Raw genomic sequence first — 20,649 nt, forward strand, 5'->3', positions numbered from 1 at the left:
CGAAGTACCAATTCAGTACAGTTACGCATAAAAACTTAATCTTTAATTTTGAATTATAATTGAAAAAATTAGATCATTTTAGAGTAAAAGTAAGAGCGTAATGCTATTATGAAACCAGTTTTCAGATGTGCAAATTATGTTCGAAAATTATGTTCTAAATTTAAATACATCATTTTAAAGCAATAATTACGGTGACATTTTATAGATTACCATTTTACTTGAATTAGCATAAATAGTATAAGGTTTTGAATGCTAGCATTGTGAAATTTGGACCCCTTTAAACGCAAAGAGTTTACACACAAACATTATGTAAAAGATCTTTCCCTTTTAAACTCTTCGAAGGAAAATAGTCGTTCGAGGGAAAATACACTTGGAATATTAATGGCTCGGATTATAGTAAATATTAATTATTTTATATGGTAACCAACAATATTTAGCTGATATGTTACAATTATCTCTTTATCTATACTACTTGGCATTCATATTTCATTGTATCTAAAAATAGTGCATCTGAAGTGCCGGTGGCCGAGCAGTCTACGCCATTGGACTTTGAGTCTGAATTAGAGACAGCGTAGGTTCGAATCCTATGTGTGTCCGTTGCACTTTTTATCAGTACCATCTTTTTATTGATATTGTACTCTATCGACTCTCCCTCTTATTCTGTTTGATAAGATCCTTGGCCAATGGCCCATGAGGACGATCAGAATAAGCCTTAAAAGAGGAACGGCTTCTCTTTTTCAAATACCATATTATTCAGAAGAAAATATGACTTTCGTTAGTTATGAGAATTAATATTACTTATTTTTCTGAATGTAAATATAATTTTATGATCTAATGCTTTCAAATTATCTTTTAAAACAATATTTTACATAGGGCAATCGAATTTTTCGTTTTAATATAATAAAGTAAAATAAGTTAACGTTACTTTTTAGCTCTAATTAATATAGTACCAATATCAATATAAGATTTTTTCTAAATTCTATGTATTGCATATATGATAAGTTAATTAAAGTACAAGGAATGTCTCTCCACGAATATGTAAAAATATATGAATATGCTAATGCATTATAAACGAATAATTTAAACTGGATTTTTTGGTGTGACAAGAACACAGGTTATATTCTATTAAGTATACATACCATATGTTAAACCGCAAGTTTCTTTAGGCGTGATAAAACTCTCATTATCGTTATGGCCTGTGCGATAAACTTTACATGACACTTGCATGTGTGACGGCTTACGTTTATGTTTCATAAAGAAAATTTTCCGTGTTACGTTTATGTTGCTGGAAATGTGTAAAAAGATTTAACAATAGTAAAAAATTTATTATAATTTTTATACAAACCCGTTTCTTTTGAAGAAGCAAAACTTTTCATAGCAGCTTGCGTGATAGTTAGCCTTCAGTCTTCCAAAACGCAGTACGTTACGCAGTAATGTTCGGCACAACAGTGACATTGTTAGTAACAAGGCGTTTCTGGCAGACAATAAATCTTCTCTCTTTACGACGACACGCACTAGTCCTATTTATTTCGGATTTATTTTTGTAGCCTCGTATTCTTTAGTAGTTGTTTTATTTGAAATCAATCCACTTTACTCTTGTTTCTTTATTTTTACATTAAAATCAAAATAGCGGTAAATCATAAATGAGCATGGTAATGTTGTTTAACACTGTAAATTCAACGATGCTGTTATAATAAACTTAAAAACGAAAAAATAATAATAAACGTTGTTTTCCTTTATTATTACTAAGTTATTAATCTTTTTTTAATGAGGCACTAACAAAAACTTTTGTTATCTGGTTATAGCACTACAGAAAAATCATATTTTAAGAGCCCTGATTCCGTTAAAGTCATACAAATCCTCATTCAAGAACTATTTCATGTTATCGGGTTATGGATAAAGCCTATACTCAGATCAATCTTCTGATTACGATTTACAATAGGATTGACTTTGTATATTCACGTGGTATTTGTTTAACCTGAACAAACAGTTCCCTGGACTTCTAAGAACGATAAGTCTTTAATCAATAAAAATCACTGTTACTAGTGATAACTTAAAGGAAAGACGTACTTACTTAGAGTGAGACGTATTTTTTACCGAATCCATCCATCTAAATTTTGGACCTCAATAAAAAGTACATTATAGGTCATTTTCATTAACTATTCCAAATAATAATTTGTTGACAGTAAGTAAGCGTGACATTTATAAGTTTAATCTTGTTTAAATTAACTATCTATAATAACACTTAATTTTTTCAACTGTTTTATATTTTGATACTTCGAAACTTTTTGGCAGGGTTTAGTTTAGCAACAACGCCTCACGTTTAGATTTCCAGACATACGGCATATACAAAAAAACGTGAGCCATGCTTAATCATTTGATATTTTAAATGATATTATTTTTTGTTATTATAAATATCTACAGGTTTACTCTCAGGAAATAGTACGATAAAACAAGTTGACTAAAAAATTATCACGAAATAGAAATAACGAAAGAAATACGTTCAATACAATCGTAGTTAACACGCAGCTGTCACACATGAGATAAAATGTAGAAAAAGGATCCTTCCATAAAAAAAATATCGCAGTAAAGCAGAAGAAGATGGATTACTTCCATACATTAAAAACAACAAATATCAATATTGGTTTAATACAACAGTGATATATTGGTGTACTAAATTTAGCCGTAGATGTTTTATTGTGTGTTTATTGTTTTATAGTCTATTGTTTGATAAGCCAAATTTTTACCCTCTCTTTATTTATTTTGAACATTCCGACATCTTGTTTATTGAAAATGTGATTGTTTTTTTAACGATAATAGATATTATATTGGTCTATGCTATTTTAATATAATGACGCGTAATTGTAGGGATATACTTTTAAACATATAATTTTGGAAATCACGGATTGATATATTCAGTTAGAATGGATTTCATTTTTTTAATATCAAATATTCCGAAAAGTTTGTTTCAAGTCACCTAACGTAAATAATAGTTTTAACTACAGAAATAAAGTTATATTTTATCCAATATTTTAAAAAATATATCTAAATCAGTATGTTTAGCAGATATAAAATAGAAAGACGATACAGGGCATTTCCGTATCACACTTTATTCACCTTAATGTTAAGTTTTAAAATCACCAAAATGTTTAAACAAGCAGAACACTAGTCCAAACTTGCTATTCAATACAGTTTTAAACTACATCAAGGTCTCTGTCATGCTACTCGCAAACAATAATGACTGTATGACCACATAATGATTAATTAGCACCCGGAGTAGCGCCATATCATCAAGTTAATTACTACCATACTGAGCTTCTGACAGGGGATCTAAAGTACAGTCTACTTTGGGCCATCGGTCAGCATTTAATTACAGAAAGATTCAATTCTTAAGAATTTTAAGAGAAATTTGTGAAAGTCTCTTTAGAAAACGACTTTAAATATATTACATTCAATAATCGGTAGTACCCAAATTAATTATTAGGGGATTTCATACGTATGGAAATTAACATATTTACTCCTAACATGTCTACGACATTCAACTTACAGAGAAGACAATATTAAGTTGCAAACCGTTGTATAATGCTGGAATAACCAAATCAAAGGAAAACTTAAAATTCTTTAAGTTAGCACACTAAGATATTCAAATTGATGGGAATTCTATTTCATACCTAAAATAAACGCAAAAAATAATTTATCAAATCAATAGAATGGTCCAAGAGAAAATTATACATTACGTCCACTAGTACGAGTAAAAAGAAACATGTTCAAAATTTGCATTATATAGTTCCATGCAATGATTTATCTTTATTTTACCCATTACACCACACTACACACACTAATAATAAAATCACATACTGCTACCTGTTATATAAACTGTTATACATAAAAATTTTATTTTTTACATACTTTTGAGATATTTCTGACGCTTTTGCAATCAATGTGTTCCCAAAATAAAAACTACACAGTATCGGTTTTTGTAATTTTAAACATAGTGATTCGAATAGTACTCATGCACACAAGAACATTTACATACAATAACATTTCAAAACACCTTCTATAACATCTAAAAATTAGATCCATTTCTGTTTTTATATACCACTAAAATAACCCTATTCGCGTAGAGCATAGGCATCCTCTAAAGACTAAATTGTTTTGTTAAAATGCCTTAAAACTAATTTGATGCTCATGGGGATCACAATAATTTTAAATTTAGACCAATAATCATAGAATATAAAGCACACATTCATTTAAGAAAACAAGTTTTTTTGTTTCTTGTTCAAATTAACTCCTCCTTATTTAGCTTATTTATTATTAATGAAATTGTTATTGAACAATATTGAACATGTAGTTTAATCAACATAAAAAAACCTTCAATAAAGGTGTATGTTATTTAAACGCATTTTAAATAATGTCAAATAACAATTTCATTACAAAATCTACATTATAACACACTTTATTTCTTGTCGAGTAATACAGACGCGGTGTCAACTGTGGATCGTTTTATTTCTGGTCCCCATTACCGTTATATTAGTAAAAATGTTTTAAACAAGTTGTTTGTGTTCCGTGAAACGCGTTTAGTTTATAAGTCAGCTGAAATGTTCTGTTGCAGGAGACAATGCTGGTGTACCATGGCACGCTCGTGCTCCTGCAGTATCTGGTACCACTGACCATCATCACCTGGGTGTACGCCCGCATGGGGTTCGCACTATGGGGGGCCACGGCACCTGGCAACGCGCAGACTGAGCGAGACGCCAATATCATGCGGAACAAGAAGAAGGTATAACTTACTTACTAATAAATATTACAAGGTTAAAGAAACATCATAAATCGGTGCATAAACTTGTGGATTGTAATAAGTAGTAGTTTTATGTTTAAACTAGTTGGTTATCTGTTTTAGCAAGCTGGTGTAAGTAGCAAAATTTATATTTTTTAGTTTATTCTTTAGAATATAAACCATTTTAAATTATTTTAATAAATTCGTTGTTCTAAACCTTTTAATCTGTTAATAAAATGTCATATAAAAATATATATTTGGATTCTTGTTGGATTTGTGAAAAAGTTATCTATATTTCTTATAAATTTCTTAGAATGCAATTTAACGGTGACAGCTAATTAGACTATTATTGTTACTACTACTACTTTTTTTAATATGCCATGTTAATCTAATATGCTAATCATTGTAAATAACAGTTTTTTTTATATTCTCCTTCTTGCTACAATATTATTTATTTCTCATCTAAACTATACACAAATACTGCCTCTGTACCAAGTAAAGTCTTAATATAATATGACTACGGTAGAAAATATTCCCAAATTGTTGTAATTTATTTGTCAAAAAGTTATCCATATTTGTTTATAAATTTCTTAGAATGCAATGTAACGGTGACAACTAATTAGACTATTATTGTTACTACTACTTTTTTAATATGCCATGTTAATCTAATATGCTAATCATTGTAAATAACAGTTTTTTTTATATTCTCCTTCTTGCTACAATATTATTTATTTCTCATCTAAACTATACACAAATACTGCCTCTGTACCAAGTAAAGTCTTAATATAATATGACTACGGTAGAAAATATTCCCAAATTGTTGTAATTTATTTGTCAAAAAGTTATCCATATTTGTTTATAAATTTCTTAGAATGCAATGTAACGGTGACAACTAATTAGACTATTATTGTTACTACTACTTTTTTAATATGCCATGTTAATCTAATATGCTAATCATTGTAAATAACAGTTTTTTTATATTCTCCTTCTTGCTACAATATTATTTATTTCTCATCTAAACTATACACAAATACTGCCTCTGTACCAAGTAAAGTCTTAATATAATATGACTACGGTAGAAAATATTCCCAAATTGTTGTAACTTATTTGTCAAAAAGTTATCCATATTTGTTTATAAATTTCTTAGAATGCAATGTAACGGTGACAACTAATTAGACTATTATTGTTACTACTACTTTTTTAATATGCCATGTTAATCTAATATGCTAATCATTGTAAATAACAGTTTTTTTATATTCTCCTTCTTGCTACAATATTATTTATTTCTCATCTAAACTATACACAAATACTGCCTCTGTACCAAGTAAAGTCTTAATATAACATGACTACGGTAGAAAATATTCCCAAATTGTTGTAACTTATTTGTCAAAAAGTTATCCATATTTGTTTATAAATTTCTTAGAATGCAATGTAACGGTGACAACTAATTAGACTATTATTGTTACTACTACTTTTTTAATATGCCATGTTAATCTAATATGCTAATCATTGTAAATAACAGTTTTTTTATACATTACTTTTTTATACATTACTTTTTTATACATTACTTTGTAAGCCAGCTATATGGAAATCATACGAAATATGAAAAAAAAACACACATAAGAATACACGAATTCGTGGATGACTTTAGAGCTCTAAAACATTTCTTTTGCCCTATAGCTCATATTAAATAATATATAACCAATCATATTCCTGAATTTTACTAGCATTCCTCTTGAAACCTAAATAGGTATAAGAAAAAAGTACAGAATCAAAGTTGTTTTTTTTAACTACATAACGTATTTAAAATAAATATTGTTTTATTTGTATGTGTTTAAAACTCGTGGTCAAGGTGTTGCATGAATGTAAATGACCGCCATCTTGAAACGTTTTATTAAAAGTATAACAGGTTCTCGGACATTTTCTATCGTTATATGTTACAAAAGGTATAAAACAACGTTTGGAGGACTGGATTCTATCCTCTTCGTCAGGTAGGGGAGGGGTATATACATACAACAATTAAGAACAGAAAGAAGAAAAGGAGGGAAAGTAAAAGGTTCAAATATACTCGAAAGTAAGAGTCTAGTACTGATCAGAATGCAATTCCTGAGCACAAGTCAAATCAGTTTTAAATACTTTCCCTGTATGATATTTTGAAGGATTGCATTTGGTTTTTTCTTTTAGTTCTAAAAATATACTCTTTTAAATATGTTTAGGACACATAATCATACTCATCTTACATATTATTCTAATATTTAATTAATGTACATGCCTAATGTTTATCCCAATCGGTTCATTATGTTTCAAGTAATAGAAAAAGTCATGCACATATCCGTCCATCCAAATATTCACATTCTTGTTAGTAACAATTTAATCAGCTGTTTAAAGGATACGTAACATTTTCAAAAAGATATTTACTTCGTGTGTGTTATTATACTTTTGTACTAATTTAACAACGGATTTACAAAATGTGAAAAATATTTAAGATACGAAGAATATTTTGCAGGAGATCCAACGGAATTCTACAGCGATCATATATCAGAACGATTAAGGTTTAAGTCACTGAGCTGTATTAATGGACATATTTGCATTTAAATAAGTATCGATAATATCCATGTTAATTAAAATACGATGCATATAAAGCATTTTCAAGTCAGTAATTTTGGATGTCTGATAAAATGATGCTTATTTTACATATTCATTTTTTAACTAACCTTTTAGTTCCACTACACATTGGGATCTACAACAACATGGTTGCCAATTACCGCTAATGCTTGCCTGTTGCAGACAAATTACATCGTTATGGTATACCCAAGGATATTAAGCTAGCCTCTAGCCCTTTCTTGCACATGGCTCGGTGTAATATGTAGACCCATATTATCCCATATGATTTATAGTAATAAAAAATTCTATCATCTCTTATAGTGCAACAACAATTTACAGATTAGGATTTTAACAAAATATTTGCAAAATTTCGACAAAAGATCAAGTGTAACATAGGTGAAGAGGTGTTCTCATTGACATATCAGGTGCACAATTGTGTGTTCTACGGTGTTTTAGAAATGACCACAAAGAACGGTGGAGCAACCGTGTCTTCTAAAAATAATGTAGTAATTGTGGGAAGAGTTATTTAAACGAAAAGTTTTAGTAGCCCAGTTTTCCTTCCGCTCAATGCAGCGTGTAAAATTGACGCTCTTGACTTGACTCTACCTACACTGGGTATAGCAAATACCGATGTGTCACATAAATCTGGGCAATCTTATGGACGTCATGGAGCGGCAAATAACTAAACACATAATGTCAAGATTCTGGGGTGCCAGATCGATAGGTGTACTCTATTGCGGGAGATGACTGTTGTAGTTGGCGGAGCTCCGTAAGTGTCTATGGTTCTCGCTAGCCTGGACAAGTGCGTGCCACTCCGTCTGCTTTGAGTGGAGAGGTTGGTTCAGAGCTGGCATTTCCTTCATCCAAAGAGACATAATTTAGATTAATAACCTACATTTTCTCAGGATTTGGATTTTGATAGGAGCCGACCCCTAACCCAACTTTACCCATTCTGACTACCCTGAAGCAGTGCAAAAGTCCTCTTAGGACAATGTGCAATTTATATGCATCTTGTCCTCAGTGAAAAAGTACTAAACAAATATGCTACGCTTATCAATAACAACACACGAAAACCTATATTGGATTGAGCAAGTAGCAATACAGGTGTTTGATAGAACTGATTCTACATTTTTTTATTTACGATCTGGTACTAAACCAGTCATGTTTGTAACTTGATGTCTACAATAGATAGAGCTCACTTTGTCTGTTACATTTCATTGGGACTTTTCTATTTAATATAAGTTCTATATTATGTTTAAATTTTAATGTCGTAGACGTGTTTATTATAATGAGTTAAATTATAAGATAACTTTTCACATATGTTTCATATACAAGGTGTTAACAACATTAAAAAACTTAATGGAGTAAACTCTTTTAGCACTGCTATTTGGAATGAAAGTGAAATTATGCTATCCTTAATTGGGATAATAAATCGGAAGAGTATGAAGCAATACTTAAATTAATAAATATATTGTAATAATGTGACAGAAGGAGCATAGAGTCACATAAGGAACATGAAAATGTAAGCTTTTGTTTGTTCAGGTGATCAAGATGCTGGTGATTGTGGTTGCGCTGTTTGCTCTCTGTTGGCTTCCTCTACAGACATACAATGTTCTGCAGAACATATTTCCCGAAATAAACACGTAAGGTCAATCTGTGTACATAGTATTCTTATGTAAACATAGTATTTCTACTTATATAAAACTACATTTACATTGTACGGTTGTCTACGGTGTTCTAAATTCGTTAGGTTTAGGGACTATACATTGTTTTATGTAACCGTCATGATAATATTTTCCAGTTCAAAATTAAAAAAAAGAAACTTCCTATCAATACAGAACTTTAGACAACTATCAATAACTTCATTTTCTTCAAAGAATGGCCATGAGGAGTTAGTGAAAAATTATAAGTATATAAAAACACGTTGTGATACGAATTAAATTTTGACTCTTAAAATGGCTACTTTCTATATATTATTGATACAGTTAACAAAATAATCCGTTTCACATTACACATGATATTTATGGAAAATAAATGTAAAAAAATTGATAGCGGTATAGGTATGTGCTTTTCTAAAATATATGTTTACACGCTTCGGAAAAGAGAGTCTTATTAGGACAGTTATTGAATAATCCAAAAAGGATACCCCGTTTGAGACATAATCTTTGTGGTATCACTACTATCAGGTTGTCACACCTTTTACTTAGCATATTGGTTAAAGGAAATCCTTAATCGGACAACTTACCAGTAGACTCTAAAAGAGCCCTTCCTTTCGAAGTTGAAGCCCTATAATAGCACTAACATTATACTAATTTTATTCAACTTGATCCCCATAATTATAACTCGAAACAGCAGGTACAAATGCGGAAGTGGAAGAGATCGCAATAGTTTTATTATACACTTAGTCTACTGCAACATTTAACTCAACTAATAAAAGCACGTTGAGAATAAAACCAAATAAGTGTTTTGCACGATCCCAGTCTTGAATCGCATCTGATTTTTGACCTACAAACTTCATAGCTTGAAAAATAACATCAGGGCATGTTTTTTCCAATTCAAACACAGGCATGTCTTCTCAAATTTTGGCATGTATTTATTTCACTTATAGACTTATTTCAGTATATTAATGCTACAATTATGTCGTAAATTAAATTTTAATCTTAATAATACGGTTTTGTGACGTCTATAGAAACAATGGGAAGCATAGACCGTCCCCGTAGGCTTTTTGAGAATATAATATGAACAGAATGTGACACTACCTGTAAGAAAAAAATTATAAAAAATGGATTAAGTTAGGTTTCCATTTGTCCAGGACAAAAATATTATTCCTGACCAATAATGTGAAACAGGTAGATTTACTACTTGGTGTCTAAAATTTTTCTGCACTGAAGATGCATACGATTGTAAAATAAGTAATCAGGGTCAAGAATATGATTGGATAAAGTGGTTAAAAAGCTTGAATCCGTTTTCTATCCTAGAGATAAACTGCGAAATTCGTATGCAGACGAGAGTGGGATTTTGAAGATGATGTAGGTCACGAGTTCAAAAAGCTTCGACAAGAATTTAATTTAATGTGTATATCATATTGAAAAATGTATTGAAGTACCCGTATTTTTTATCCCTGAAAACATCGTTCTGTAATAAGACATTTTATTGAACAATAATGCTCTAATGAAACTACTTTTACGAGGTTTGAATTATTTTCTCACTTTTTAGTGTTATTAATAATAAAATAAACAGTTAGTCTTATAATTGCTGTTTCAGATTCCGATACATAAACATAATCTGGTTTTCGTTTGACTGGTTGGCTATGAGCAACAGCTGTTACAACCCCTTCATTTATGGGATATACAACGTAAGTATTTTGTGTATAAGTAATTGGAAACCTTTACCATTCATATAAATGTTGTTTTAGTGCAGAAAACCAGACAATGGACATAACAAAATAAATACGGTTTGAACTTGCAATCTGATTTAAATTTAATTTTGTAGTCTTGAAGAATTAAAATTAAGAAATGATCTTTGAAAAATTAAAATCCAAAATAAGATTTTAATTCTTAAGAGTTACAAAAGAGTTACAATACAAGGGTTATTATTGTTCCATTAATCGTTTCATATCGTAAAATAGACATGCCACGATCTCTGGGAGACTGATGCAATATGCATGGCATGCAGTATGAAATGAATATTCATGAACTAAAATGAGGCAATGCTTCAACAGACAAGTTTGAAATAAACGAAGCTAAAACCAGAAAAACACTATTAGATTATCATAATAACATCTCCACGATATCTACTTCTTTTCCGATTTTCCTACAGTTCTCAAATATATTTTTTGATATTTTTATGTTTAATAACTTTTTCAATTTGATTGGTGTTATATAAAATAATAATCCACTGTATAACTCTTAACAATATAAAACATAATAAGACTCATAAACGTAGGATTACTTTATTATTGTTAAGGTTAAGGAACATACAAAATTCAAAATGTATTAATGGTTTTACTAAACTCGGTTAGGCATCGTACTAAATAATCATTGGCTATAAACGTGTTGATGTAATTGGAAAATAGTAGAAATGGTTTAACTTGGCGTGAGCGTTTCTTGACCCATAACATGTTTCTTATTTTTAATCGAACGAATAGCATCAACCAATTTGTTGACTGTGTGCTAGCGAAGGATCCCGCAGTGGGGACGGGAACTGGAAAATTTTATTATTTCTGTCTGTAATATAGCTGGAAAAACAGTTGAGGTATAGACTTCAAATCTTGTGTGTAAGGTAGCTTCATGTCCATAAATGCAACATCAATTCAATGCTGGTGTACAGTTATTTCCCTTCTTGGGCTATTACTGAACGTTAGTTAAATCTAACTTTCCGCAGAATATCTCAAGAATGGAGTAAGCTATAGACTTTTGGTAAAATATGGCATTTTTTATATTTACTGCCATTTAGTGTCAAATCTATATGCATCTGCCTGTTTTCTGAAAAATACTATGAGAACTAAATGTGCTTAAGACTTGAAATTTTGTACGGAGCATCATTTATACACAGGACAGTTTTAGTTCAATGGTGAGTGTGAATTTTTTCAGAGCATTAAAAATGGTTTTCTCTAGAAAACGAACCAAGCAAGGTGTTTGAAGTTTTAACGAAACTTTAGTCAAAAATACAAACACTGTGCCTTCAAACTTAGGGGAGGTAGAAGTTCAGAGTGGACAGCAAGACTTCTATCCTACCGTGATTAGAGGTAACTTTTAGTATTTTTATAGGGACTTTTCTGCCATTCACAAACCAATTGTAACCCACCACGATGTTATTAAGATAACACCCAGAATAGAAACATAGGGGAGCCTGTTCGAGACATACTCTTTAGTATACTCGTACTTTGTTTAGTAAGAGGTCTACTTGACATGAAGAATCTATGTCAAACTGTTTGTGTATGCACAGGAAAAGTTCAAGCGAGAGTTCCAGATGCGGCTGAGGATGCCGTGCACGAAGCAACTCAAGCGTAGCGAGCCACTCGCTCGGGAACTCAGCGGACTCGAGAGCTCTCGCTTCGAATGGCGGCGCAACTCTACCATCAACTCCAAGAGCTCCAAGCTAACCTCTATATCGCTTCAATGAGTGTCAATGTCATCTCACCCGAATAAAAGAAATATATCAACTATTTCTTTTATGGTTGAGAACGAAACTGATTTAAGCAGACTGAGACAAACTGTGAGAAAGTACCCTCAGAGATGTGAGTTGAGGCGAGTTTCTGAACAACAAACCCCTTAAGTGCCGCTTAATTTTAGTGTAAATATGTATATATGTGAATAGTAAAGTTTAAATATTTTAACTAGGTTTAATCTGTGATTTAATGTAATATAAATTATGGTTGTTCATAGTGTTGTATTATATAAATTAGATTTACTCTTCAACATATATGTATGTGATCTAGAAACTCAACAAGAAAGTGACAATTGCGTTATTAAAAAAAAACACACGCAAAGGAGTAAACATATTTTATGGAATGTATATCACAACTTTTATATATTGATTGTGACTGTGAATGTAACACGTATGCGAGGTACATTTGCAAAAAAAGTGAATACAAAATGAACTTCAGGCTCTTGGACTAATACTTACTTACAGCAAGACCTATTATAGTACCTAAAGAATCAGCTTCCTGTGCCAATTTAGTTTGAAGTTTCCATTTCACTGAAAAATATTTACCTAACTGCAATTCTTTTTAAACACTACTTGTTTCATTCTGAAATATTGACCCTATGAGTCCTTCGTAACATCTTGAATACCCTGGATTTTCCTCGTATGTTACGGCCTATTCATTATTTTGTTACGTCTTTCATGGCTTTGGATAGGTTCATGGGTATGGAAGTTCTTTGTTATTAAAATCGAAAGTATTAGTAACTCTAATAATATGATTGATTATTCAGAATTTCCGGGAAAACTACAGAAAACATTTTTACTAAACGGATTTATTCACAGTAAGCTATGCATATATTATTACCACAGCTACCCTACATTGCACAGCTTTTTCCAAAAATACTTATTACTTATTTAGGCACGCTCTATTTAATTTATTTTAATTTCCTAGCTACTTTTATAAAACGATATTTACGCGTATTTAAGAAGGATATAGTTTTGGAATGATGTCTCACTCTCTTGGAAAGTCTGTAACATTATGAACAACATTTTAACATGGCCAAGTTTTTTTAATTGATGTGAGTGACTATTGTTTAGATCTGCTTGAATGATTTTTTCCACACATATAGAAATTAGATTTAATTCAAAGCTGCTTAGGAGAAATGAGAAGATTAACTTTTGCGAAGTCGTGATGGAGTTACTAATTAATCATATTAGTGTCTTTGTTATTTTTAATCGATACTGGTGCTATAATTTAATTTTCACTGCACGTGTATCGTATAACCTCTGTACATAAAAAGTGTGTTTTCAAACTTAACTGTACGATGGATATCACAAGAAACACTTAATTTATGTTTTGTTTAAATTAGCGAAATTCGTTGTATACATTTAAAGTACAACCGAAAACCATGTCATTTTTACTGAAGAATATTTTTATACTCTATATAGTTTTGTTTTGATATTTTATCGTCATATAATATAATCATCTAAGACATCACACCTAGTGTACAATTTCCTATATTAACGAAAGATGTTATGTAAAACCTAAGATAAGAAAACAGATTGTGTACAAATTATATTCAGTCATATTCTTAAAGACAAAATATTCATGTTTAAAGTTTGTAAATAAAGTTTTCGATTCATTACTTTAAAACTGTTTTGATTTATTCCTCCTTTTTCGTATTTCTTATGTCAAATTCAATTGAGTTGATAATAATAATAATTTAATGACTAGAGCTATTTTTGTTTCAGTGTTTAATGGTATTACAACATTTTTTGGTGTGAGACAGATCGAACTATTTTAATGAATTTAACAACTGGAAGAATCCTAAATCATTGAATTAGAATAACTTAAATTCTCTAACAGTGAAAGCTGAGTTTTCTGGAAAAGAATATGTCATGAAGATTTTAATGAAATATTCGTATATATAGCGAGAAGTTTATATATTGCCTATCACAGATAAATATGTTTTTATTTTTACTCAATGTGGCCTTCATTTTAATTAAGAAGGAAAATATTGAGGTTTGATGATTGATATTAAAAGTTAAAGCTTGAACATTGGCTTGTTTGCGAAACATCGCAAATAAAATTGTTAAAATAACTCGTTAACAAGGTAAGTAAATATATGATGAATGTGCACTTTTACTAAATTGAACATTTTAATCGCAAGCATCATGTTCATGTATTATAAATATATTTTTTAATAATCATAGCAATATTGAACCTGACAGCAAACACAAATTCGATGTGTCGAGTAATTAGATATATCTATTCCTGGGGATAAGTGCCAGAAATCTCCGATACATAGATGTCGCGGTGAATTAAGTTTACAAGTCTGAATGGCCAATTTTTAACGCTATTATAGAAAACATTCTCATTATTCAGTTTCAGTACTGATTCATAATTTAATTTATTCATCATAATGAACATGAATTATTGCTACATCATCTTGCCTTTAGAGTACGACAGAATATTTAATTCTGTATTTTCAAGAATTTGATTTTAATTAAAAATGCAATTTAAGTTTACAAGATGGTCTATAGTGCTAAATTCTAAGTATTATCATATAGTTTAATTTATTTGCAAATATAGAACTAACAAATTGTACATGAAACATAAATATTTAACATTTAAATGAATCCTTTCACACCCACTCGTTATTTTAATTAACGTTTCATGTTAAAAACATTAGAGAGTACATTTTACCCATAATCGACATTGAGAGTCATTAAAGCAGAGTTAATTGATCCCGTGTTTAACATGGTACTGATGACCGACTCTACTTAACAGGACATTATAAACTGGACTAACCAATCATTACTTAATTAATATTGAGCAGCAGCTTGTTGCCACTATTTTAACAACCAAATAATTGAGATTTACACTTGTATAATTGAATCTAATATTACCTCTGGTTGTATATCTACATCCACCATAATGCCACAGTGGTTGTTGATTTATTATTCTAACTACGTACATGATAGATTATGTTCCATTTGGGACAGCTCTTAGTAATTATTATTTTTTTATTACAGGGTACCCTTCTGCAATTTGATAAGTTTATAATGGTTTGGCGAGGTAAATTAATGTGATAGCCAATATATTAACCATAAGACCGGTAAATACAAGAGTTTATAACTCCTGAGTTATCATAAATATTAACATAAAAACTTAATTTTTATGTGTGTATTAAAATTCGTGCTATTTGTTAGCTGCCATTTAATTGTTAAGCTCGTTCAGGATTTTCCAACATATTAATGTTGGAATTCCCTTTAATCATTTTATTCTAAAATTTAAAGTCAAAGATGTCTTATTTACCAGCCTATCATTACCTACTAGCTATACTAGCGGCCACCTTCATTACAACTTTAGGAAAAAGTAAACCTCATTGACTTTTACAACCTTATTTTTGGTCTTTAAACTATAGGATGTGTCTCGGCTTAAAAATATACACAATACTCATAGAAATGAAATTGTGTTTTTTCTACACTTATTTAAATTATTCAGAATATAATTTTAACCTGTTTTAACTTCACTATTTATATATAATACAAATTATAAACAAAACAATAATAGTACTAAGAGGTCTAAAACCACAAAATCGTCAACATTGTAATGCGCATCATAATCTATGAATTTATTATGCATATTTTATTATATATGTAAATTTTTATATATTACAAAACACTACGCGCAAATATACGAACATAAAATAACGATTATTTGAGGCTTAATGTTGTTTTTATAGGGAGGAAATCAAGATCGTTTCACCACAGCCACCTTTTAATTGTGATTTCCAAAACAACCCCAATAACCGTTCGCAATAACGCTCACATTGGTGTACTAGACTGTACCATTATCTAATTTGATCTGTTTTCACATTACTAAAACTCTGTATGGTTTTTACTCGTCAGTGTAAAAAACACCGAGTACAGATAAACAATTTGATCAAACTAGTGTGATCAGCTTTCTCGTCATTTAGTATTTAATGAGATCCATTTTCACCAAAACTTGTAAACTTTGGAAAGATTTTTTAAGCCAGTTGATAAATTATACCAAGATAAGGCATCCCTGTTGTGCTTTAGTTAGAGTTTACTGAGATCTCCTGGTTGGACTTTGAAGGACCTGGCAGGGTGTTTATATCCTGGATCATCGTTCCTATTTTTGGTCAATTTCTTTGCTGCGTGATATAAACGCCCAAACTAATAATTTTAAACATGCTTTTACGTAAATGAAACTATTTTAAAGAGTAATTCTGAAAGCTGTAAAGATGAAAATAATTATTGGCTGCCAGGTGGGTCATTTAAATGGAATTCCGTGTAGTGAAGGAAATTCATTGCGATCCTTTCCTTTGCAGATTTACACCAAATGTACCTATCTCATGATTACATGTTGTTACTTTCAATACGTTCAAAAGCAAAAACTGCATTTTTAATCCACTGGTTGTTCTTTAATCCAGTCACAGAGATATCCATAGCATCTATTGAACAGATGAAGGAAATGTTTTTAATAATGAAAAGTACATAAAATACGTTACAAAAAGGTATTACATTAAAATATGACACAGGTAAATTTTAGAATATATTTTATACTATGCATTCTTCGGAGTAGCATTCTTACTATACTTTAGTTGTATTGAAACCATTATTCATGCTGATGCCATTTTAGTTTTGATGTATTTATTTATTACAAGATTAAGCGTTTTGACATAGTGGACATGCGATAACCAGAAGTCCTAACAAAATAATTAGTAAGAATACAAATACAATCTATTAGTCAATATATAAAATAATGATTGAATATGAAACAAAGAAATTAGTAAGTATAAAAATTGACAAGGATATTCATAAAAAATAAATATGAGAGCTTAGCAATAAATTAATATTATATAAAATTTAATGAATATGGATGTAAACTATGTCAAATAAGTACAATTATGTGCTCATGATTTGCCTGATGTCTCAAAGTTTCATAAATGGATATCTTTTATTCATGTCGTAACTACATAATGGCGGAGTTCAGAAGATCGATATAGAGAACATACAATCGGCTACAATTTTGAAATAAATAACTACAATTTCTATGCAAAGTTCTGTATTAATCAAAAACCTCAATGATAAAATTGCAAATTGTCTCTGATCGTTTAATTAGTACGAACTTTTCGATAGACACTGCCTCGTTATCGTTAAGTAGTTCCTCGGACGGTAGTCTTTGAAGAATGGCCCATTGTTGGCCGTTACAATACTGCCTGATCTCTGCTTTGTTCCTTCAGCCACTGGCTATGCTGCAACATCATGGAAGCTGACTTTGAGAACCTTTAGGCCAAACATTCTTTGTTTTCTTAATCATGTCAGTTAAATTGTAATTTTTCAACATGATCGTTAATACATTAAACAGTATAACGTCGTCAATGATACATCTGTCTATAAAATGTAGGTATACATTTGGCATTGTTATTAACTTAAAAATAAAAATTTAAAACTTTCCGTAGCCAGTAATAAAAACTTTTTTACAATATGTTTTTGTATTAAATTTTATATGAACATTTATTTAGCTCATGTCCAGAAAAATTAAGTTCAAATATAAATTAGTTGTTATTGCTGACAACTTTTTAAATTATATTTAATCGCTCTAAGAATCTTCACTAATATAGTCCTAGACATACGAGTATTATTGCAGGGCCTTGCCGTGTAGCCTTATTATTTGTTATTAATTAATCTAAAGATTCCCCAATAAATGACTTCAACACTCGTATTATGTTAAAAAGTAATCTTCAAGTTACTGTAATGGTCAAACAAATCTCACGTGCCATCAATGTAGTTACATTTATTAATTCCCGTAAGATATGCCTCCCTAGCTTTTGTGCACTTTAAAGTACCCTTGATTAAAGTCTATTATACAATGTATTATTTGTTTAGATTCATGCATATAAAAAAGAAGATTTGGTAAGTGTGCATAAAGTTAAAATAGTTTTTCCTTTAGATCAAAAAACAATACCTACTCTAGTACCATCTATTCCAAGAATATTCTTGCCAATTTTAGTTAATTCCCATGCATCAATAAGATTTGAGGTAGTTTTAAAGAAATTATGTTGATCCTGGAAGTCAAAATATTGTATATAAACTTTTTATAGTTCACATATTTTATACACCCAAAGTTTTCAAGCCTTTATTAAATCATTATAAATATAATTAATTTTGTAATAGGTGAATATGTTAAATGTTTAATTAGAGCTCTTAATACTGGAACTTTACCTCCTAGATTCAAATTCTGAGTGAAAATATATTCTATTAACAGTCCATATACGTTTTAGCTAGTATGATTAATAAGTAAACTTCATGCCAAAGATGAAACGGTTTTGGACCTGGAGGTGTATTAACTTGTATCCAAAGCCGCTTATGAGCTATCATTGGCTAACATTGTCCAGTCAATTTTCAATAATTGTTGAATCCAATTTTACTCAAAACTCATTGAACCAAAAATGCGTCTAGAGCACTCATTAAAGATAAAACTTGGAGTTGGTAAAAATATCCAGTCGGGAAATAAGAGTTACAGTTATCCCATATAAACTAAAGATAATGTATTTCATACAAAAGTAGGAGATTCCCCTTGTATGAAACCGAAACAGTCTTCAATAGAACATATATTAGGTTTATAGCACTTTATTGTTAAAAAGTGTATGCACTTTTCAATATAAAACTCAATATTGCCATTGAATGAACAGTGACTTAAAATTCAAATACGATTATAATAATTAGCAAACTATAAATACATTGTTTTCATAATAAATTGTAATTTTAATAAAAGTTTGTAAATTTCAAGTTTTAACAGATTCTTTCAACATATTAAAATTAATCTTTGAGATTTTCTAATAATTTTTGACAATAACTATATTTAGAAGATTCAATTTTTATAGGTATTTTAACCAAATTACATTAAATTTGTTAGACTTTTGCATAGTAATAATTTACATACCGGTACTATATAAATATTGAATGTGAAATAAACCATTCAAATAAAATCTCTCCTGACATGTGTTTATTTTTTTAGCTGTCCTTGGTTCAAAAGTACGAGTATATACAAATATGTACATTTATATTATTATTAAAGCAATATAGTAAAATTAATTAATTACAAAATAAAGAAAGATGGAGATGTTTTTGGATCTAAAAAATTTAGAGTATGATAATTAAAAGATCCGTACATGCAAATAGTGTGTGTAAACTGTATGGAAATACATATTGCGTTGAATTGGTGGTGCTGACTCGGCCAATAACTGTGCACCGATATGACAACATTGTTTCAGTTAGTGTAAAATTCGCAACTATAAAATCGTCATGAATGTATGTCAGCAGGGTATAAACCTTTGAAGTGAATGAAACTCGTGCAACCTAGTTCTGGTAGACTGTCATTTGATTACTATACGTTTAACAATAATTCTTCAAACTATGCAAGTACTGCTTGATTTCAGCTGTACTGTACTTTACTTTGTTAAACAAAAACATTCGTTATCATACTGTATTAAGTAAACATAACATGTTAGTCACGTAAGTATGGTTGTAAATCCTCGAATAAAAAGATATCGAAATTTATACTTACTTTGAAACTATCTGGAACTCAGAGTTTGAGATTTAAAATGTTCTGGAAGTAGGTAACTGATTTTAAATTCTTAGAAGTGAATGAAAATAGTGTAATCTAATTATGCATATAGAAATACTTAGTTAACTATAGTTATTTAAAAATGTAATATATATATATATATATATATATATATATATATATAAATAAAAATGACTTCGTTAAATTGTGTTTCAAGGTTGTTTATCTTCTTGCCTCCAGTTTCGGAGAGTGGAGTAACATATCCATATGCTATGATGCATATGTCCTGAGTGTCAATAGAAACTCTCATATAGGCCGGCTTCGTAGAGTGAAATGTATCGCTTTTTCATGGAGCGGTTGAGTTTACAATCATACTGTGCCAAGCTCATTTCGGCATGATCAAAGCCGTAGGCTTAAGAATGTCATTTTATTGAAATATAGTCCTTCGGGCTCAGTCGGGATAAGTAGGTAAAATTTCTGACAACTTTAATATCATTAATGTACTTTCATGGGAAATATACAT

The 20,649-nt window shown here is 30.1% G+C and overlaps 1 protein-coding gene across 1 annotated transcript in view; it reads left to right on the forward strand.

Annotated features, from left to right (window-relative positions):
• Positions 1–14,174, forward strand: part of LOC124357074 (RYamide receptor-like) — a 329,693-nt gene extending 315,519 nt beyond the window's left edge. The window contains exons 6-9 of the mRNA XM_046808491.1: positions 4,613–4,780; positions 8,924–9,024; positions 10,646–10,736; positions 12,329–14,174. Of these exons, the coding sequence (XP_046664447.1) occupies positions 4,613–4,780; positions 8,924–9,024; positions 10,646–10,736; positions 12,329–12,505 (537 nt within the window). The 3' untranslated portion in view covers positions 12,506–14,174. The remainder of the gene's footprint in view (positions 1–4,612; positions 4,781–8,923; positions 9,025–10,645; positions 10,737–12,328) is intronic.
• Positions 14,175–20,649: the final 6,475 nt, after the last annotated feature.

Source organism: Homalodisca vitripennis, chromosome 3 (genome assembly GCF_021130785.1).
Source record: "Homalodisca vitripennis isolate AUS2020 chromosome 3, UT_GWSS_2.1, whole genome shotgun sequence".
In the NCBI taxonomy this organism is placed as follows: Eukaryota; Metazoa; Arthropoda; class Insecta; order Hemiptera; family Cicadellidae; genus Homalodisca; species Homalodisca vitripennis.